Source organism: Convolutriloba macropyga, chromosome 12 (genome assembly GCF_964194025.1).
Source record: "Convolutriloba macropyga chromosome 12, txConMacr16.3, whole genome shotgun sequence".
Taxonomy (NCBI): Eukaryota; Metazoa; Xenacoelomorpha; order Acoela; family Convolutidae; genus Convolutriloba; species Convolutriloba macropyga.
The window spans coordinates 17,582,727-17,588,726 of record NC_134479.1 but is presented as its reverse complement, the minus strand read 5'-3'; the positions used below and the strand labels follow the sequence as shown (position 1 = coordinate 17,588,726).

Genomic DNA, 6,000 nt, shown 5'->3' with positions numbered 1-6,000 from the left:
TCCGTGTTTTTAGAGTAAATAACGATCCCCTAATGAACCTTTATGAAGCTTTTTCATAAGTTGAGTTCTAGTCTAGGCAGTGAGGGGGCCAAGAGACAGAACTGCCTTCCTGACGTTTCTACTAGAGAAATGCAAGTTTGCATTTTTGTGTAAAATTTGGGTGCGTCAGGTATGGTGTAAGCTTTCTCAAATCCGCTTTCTTTTTCCTGTTTTAATCTCTTGCATATATCACAATAAAGTTCATCTTGCGCCTCATCTATATCTTGAACAGTGTAGTATTGTCTCCATTTATGGTATTCCATGAAAGCAGTCCAGTTCCCTCTCAGGTATTGTAAATGATCGCTCAGTTCTTTCCCACTTTTGAAGTCGTTATAGAATATATAGGAACCTGAAATGATTCAATATTTCAATCCGGTTAAAATGTCAAAACTAAACTAGTCGCTGAAATTTTAAGAATTGAGTTAAATGCAGTGAATGGTTGACAGAGTTCAGAGTTGACTGAAATGACCACAAATCCCAATATTTGCACTGTTTAATCATCTAAATCTTTGTTTTTCTACCATATGAATAACATTATTGTCTTAACTACTGTTAGTAGCTAAATAGATGTAAGCGAGAAATATATCATCCAATCGGAATCAAGTATTTAAATTACGTATAGAATTGCGTCTAATATACACAAAAAGTTCCGGAAAAGTTCGTATAACCTAATTTTAAGTATATAATATCATGATATGTATCGAACAAAGCGTTTTTCGGCTTAATATTTTTAGGTCCTTTAGACGGTTATTGATCGATTATGAACCGATTCTGACGTCAATAACATCAGACAAAAAACCAGTAAAAGAGCATCAAAAAAACCTTGCCGTCTAAACTCTCACTTGTTGGTATGTACGTACTAGACTTAATACGTTAGAGAATAATGATACGTTGCTTTATATATCGATTTGGAAGACTGACGATGAATGAGTTGAATTGAGCATCCGAAAGAGTGTTGTTTTACACCTTTACAAGTGGCGCCCCACAAGGGACAGCGAGACTTTTATCATAGTGCCGCGAACTTTATCATCCGTTCGCTTGTTGATTGATTACCCATTCACATGCTATGCTCCACTGCTAAAAAGAAGAAGGCTTTTCCTCTAGTGTTTGACAAAGGGGGCGAGCTTCAGGTGACCGTGAAATACTTCAGCAAAAAAAGGAGAAATTGAGTGATAGAAGGAAACCGCGACAGGGCAATCCAATGGGAGGACCGCTGCCACCCTCAGCCTCCTCCTCCACTTCTCCTGGGAATGATCAACACAATAGAGTCAATAACAGCCACACTTCCTTGCAATCCAGAGAAATTGGACTCTGGTGTTACCGAAAAGCCTGAATTTGGAGAACAGAATCTTTTTTTTCACAGAACAGCAGAAAAGCCTACCCTCTAACAGTATGAAAAAATGAGTCAGTAGATGGAGCGTCCTTTTGCAGATGGTTGGTTACTACGTAATTGCACAAAAAAACAATCATGGGACCCCAGTTGGCGATGTGACCTACAAAGCAGCGACTCCAACCGGAACTGTAAGACAAAACCAAACAATTCTTTGCAGTAAACTCATTATCCATTTAAAAAAATTAAGACGGCAAAAAACCCAACCCGTGAACTACTTTTTGGGATATTGCATGATGTATTAAAATTTAACTAATCTTTGTAGAAAAAATTGGTAAGGGGGCCCACAAACACAATTTCTGAGACGAAAAAACATCGATTTTGAAAATTTTTGGTCGAATTATTGGAAATTTGTAAAAAGTGATCAAGTTGGCTCGTGTATCAGAAAATAATCTCTGTAATAGAGAAAACAGAGAAAAAAATAATGATAAATTGTTCAAAAAAATAATGATAAATTGTTCAAAATAATGATAAATTGTTCAAACCGTATTATCAAGCTTCAAACCATCCAGCTTACTGGATTACCGTTCCGTTATCAAGAATTTGCAAAAAGTTGACAAAATATTTGAAAAAATTGGACAAAAGTATAATTTTTTTTGACAGATTTGTCAAAAATCAATTTTCCCAAAAAAAGTTTCGTTCATTGAGTGAAGCTCAATACACAAAAAAGAGTTGTGAAACATTTCACAACCCCCGGCCTACAACAAAAAATCACTTTCCTTTTTTTTCTCGGTCTCGATTCAATATCGTACAGTCAAATTTCCGTTCCGTTTATTTTCCTAAAGCGTCGCTCTCCCATAACTTCGTTTTTCATTTTCGCACCCGGTCGTTCAGATTTTTTTTCGTATTTTTCGGCTTCGATTGTTCCTTCTATGTAGTATGTTGTCGTATATGATGAAATATTTGTGTTTTTGCTGTAGTATGTTGAGTATGCTAGTATGCTGGTTTGTTGTTTAGGGCTTATAGCTTTCTAGGGTGTGACTTAAATTTATTCTCGAGTTACGGCTGGATTGTCCTTTGACTTTTCAACTTTACTAATTTACTAGCCTTCCTGTTGTAGTATTTTAATTTTTGCTGCTCTATGTTTGCGTATGATTGTTAGTTGGTTTGGTTTTTTGTCTTCTAGGGTGTGACTTAAGTTTATTCTTGAGTTACGGCTAGATTGTTTCTGAACTTTTCCAGCTTTCATAGACTACAAAAGCGCTGCATATTACTTAATTTTTGCTGTAGTTTGTTTAACATTGTTGATATGCTGATTGGTTGTTTAGGTTTGAGTATTGCTAGGGTGTGACTTATGTTTATTCTGGAGTTACGGCTAGTAAAATTCTTGCTCTTTTCATCCTTTTAGTATACTACTGTTTTGCCGTAAATTAGTTTGTTATTTGTATATATTAAGCCCCATAATGACTTATGCTATTTTGTCTCTTGCAGTAGCAGCTCTCCTCCTTCCTAGGGTGTGACTTAAGTTTGTTCTGGAGTTACGGCTAGTTTGTTTGGTTGAGTTTGTTGCTGTGGTCTGCTAGCATAGTGTTTCCCGACATCCCCGCTCTCTGTATAACCGTCTCCCGCCCGTTCCGTCCCGCCTTTCCGTTTCGTTGAGCGCTACCCGCTCAACGCCTCCGTTCTGTCCGTCTCCTCTCCCGTTTCTTCGCGCGTCGTTCGCAGCATTTCCGCCCCGTCCGTTGCGTTACCCGTTTACTACCCGCGTTTTCGCCAGTTCCGTTCCGTTCCCTGTTGCTTTGCGCGTCGTTCGCCCGTCCTTCCCGCCCCATCCGCTTCGTTTCCCGTTTCGTCGTGCTTCGTCCACCCAGTCCTTTTCCCCGGTTGCCTGTGTTCCTGTTTAGTCTCACGTTGCTTTCAAGCACGTTAGACGCCCTCTCTAATTTTTCACGCACTTCCGCCGAGTAATTCATTACTCGGTAACTTCTTTTCTGCTCTTCGACGTCTTGATTACCAAGTCGTCGTCATTTGGGTTCGGTATAACCCTCATTCCACGTGTTTGGTTGAAAGTTACTCTTCATTGATAAATTAGCCATTTCGATATCATGGCCGAACAGCAAGAAATATTGAAAAAGCTCTTTAATGCAAGGTCTGATCTAGAATCTGAGTTATGTAACATCCATTAGAACATCACAGATGCCATAGATCGTCAAGACAGGAAGGTTAAAGTTGAACGCTTGGTTTCTAAGTTGAAGGATGTCTTCAGTAAACTGGTGCATAAGAATGAAGAACTATTTGACTTAGCCAGTAAAGCGGAGAACCCAGATTCAATTTACCCTGTCCTTGAGCAATGGTTGGATGATGTAACCAAGAACAATGATGAATTCTTGCTTGCGCCTAGAAGCTATATTGACTCAGTTGCTGACCGAGACACCGTATGTGAGGGCGCTAATCCTCAAGGCCAATCTAAGAGAAGTTCACGCCGAACAACATCATCAATGTCTAGCCAGCGTTAACATGAATTTCTCATGGCAAAACTAAAACGCGAAGAGGCCGAGAAACAAGAACAAGCTGCCATGCGCCTCGCTAAACAAAAACACGAAACTGCCATGAGAAAAAAGGAGCTTGAAATACAAATGGAACAGATGGCACTTCAAGAATTGGAGGAAGACCACCGCCAACGTGTTGCAGCAGCTAAATTAGATGAGGCTGATTTAATGGATAATCATTCATTGTTTAGTCACCACTCAAGTGAACTGAATTTGTTTAAAGATAGGGGATCAGATAGATGTCAGGGATTTGTTCAGGATTGGGTAAATTTGTTTCCAGCAGGTAATTCAAGTGAGTTAAAATTTTCTCGTCCTGGTTCAGCAACCGCCGACCCTCCTGTTAAAGACACTTCCCCTAGTAATCCTCCAGAAAACCCAAGTAATGTTGCCGATAACTTACATCATCTTGAAATGCTTACTCAGTACACACGGCTAGGAGTTGCAATTTCTGTTGCCCAGCAGGAAGCTTTGTATCAGGAATATCTCCAGGCTCAACTGCAGCAATCACTCATTGATCAAAGAGTCGAGCAGGCACATAGTCCCCCAGGCAGTGGTAAGGTGAACCAAGTATCAGTCGACGTACAAAATGTTGCGCTTCCACCACTTCAGCCACCTATGCAACCTCCCCGGCCACCGTCACCCGCTATGGCACCAACGAACGCCATCTTTGTACTGATTTTTCAACAAACCCACAAATAAATCAATTCTTGGGTCCAAAAAGCTCCAGTGTGCCTTGTCAATTACATATGTCAATGCCTCATGTTCCGCAACAACAGAATCCACCTCAAAGTAACATTCAACACCAAACACAAGTCCCTATTGCCCATTCCCCGCATAATGTCCCTCCACCTTTAAACCCACTCGTGAACCCGCCACCCGTAATCCCGCCTCAACAATTAATTAGTCCTCAGCCTCCCGTGATTCCGTCGCTTATTCCAGCGAGCACAGCAACATACTTACCCGTCCCCAACATTCCACAACAAAACATTGTCCAATCACCTCAAACCCGCCTGGTACCGTGCCCTACAGCACAAAGACCTCGCCAGAACTGTAACCTTGATCTAAACTTGTTGAGTTTTCCTCAGAATAACCCCCAAACGTAAACCAGACGACAAATAATGCTACCGTCTATAAAAATGTTCAACCGTACCTACCCCCAAGCACAGCTAACCCCGCTATCAGCCATCCCATCTTGCAAATGAGTGCACAACATAATCCAAATAGCAACTACGCAGCAACTTGTAGCATCCCTGTTAACCCCTTTAGTACAACTACTAACATCGCGCCATCCTTTGTCACGCCGGTTATAGATCCAACATACGGGCATACTGCTCTGATACCTTTGTGCTGGGGTGGCCCACCGCATCCCACGCCTCCAGCGCCAGCATCCGAAAATGCAAGTTTGATTAAGGCATTCATTGACGCCTTAACTAGCAAGAGGAATAACCCGCTACCCGAATGGAAGCTGTCCCAATACAATGGGGATCCTCTACAGTGGCACGAATGGTATGGTCAGTTTAAAAGCGCAATTGACTCTCAGTCCTTAACTGATGATGTAAAATTGACATACCTTAAGACCCTCGTGACAGGTAAAGCTAAAACAGGTATAGCTGAGTTCGCCTACTGCGGCGCAATGTACAAAGACGCACTGAGGACCTTAGAACGTAAATTTGGCCAACCACAGGCGGTCGTAAGTGCACATTTGGACAAATTCAACAGCTTTCCACCATTGAAGATGCACAATAGCGATAACATCATTAACTACTCGGGGTGCATATCAAGTCTTGTGCTGCGCTTCTCAACACTGCCGTACAGAAGCTACCACCCAATATGAAGGAGTCATGGTCACTCTTCACGGTCAAAAAGCATTGGGTGAAACCTACTCTTCTTGATTTCAACGATTGGTTAAAAGAGAAGACCGAAGCGCACGATTTAATGAAGAATGGTGCAACTAAAGCAAGGACTGAAGACACCATCAACTCAGTAACAAGATCAAAAATTGCTTCGAAGGCATTTGCTGCAAATACGCAACACAAGAGTAACCTTAAGCCACAACAGAGATCTTCGTTAACATCAATCTCT

The 6,000-nt window shown here is 41.3% G+C and overlaps 1 protein-coding gene across 2 annotated transcripts in view; it reads right to left on the bottom strand.

Annotated features, from left to right (window-relative positions):
* The window catches only part of LOC142350714 (4-galactosyl-N-acetylglucosaminide 3-alpha-L-fucosyltransferase 9-like), a 34,888-nt gene continuing 28,888 nt past the window's right edge, over nt 1–6,000 (bottom strand). For both annotated transcript variants that reach the window (XM_075402657.1, XM_075402656.1), the window contains one exon: nt 1–388. In XM_075402657.1, the coding sequence (XP_075258772.1) occupies nt 54–388 (335 nt within the window). In that variant the 3' untranslated portion in view covers nt 1–53. The remainder of the gene's footprint in view (nt 389–6,000) is intronic.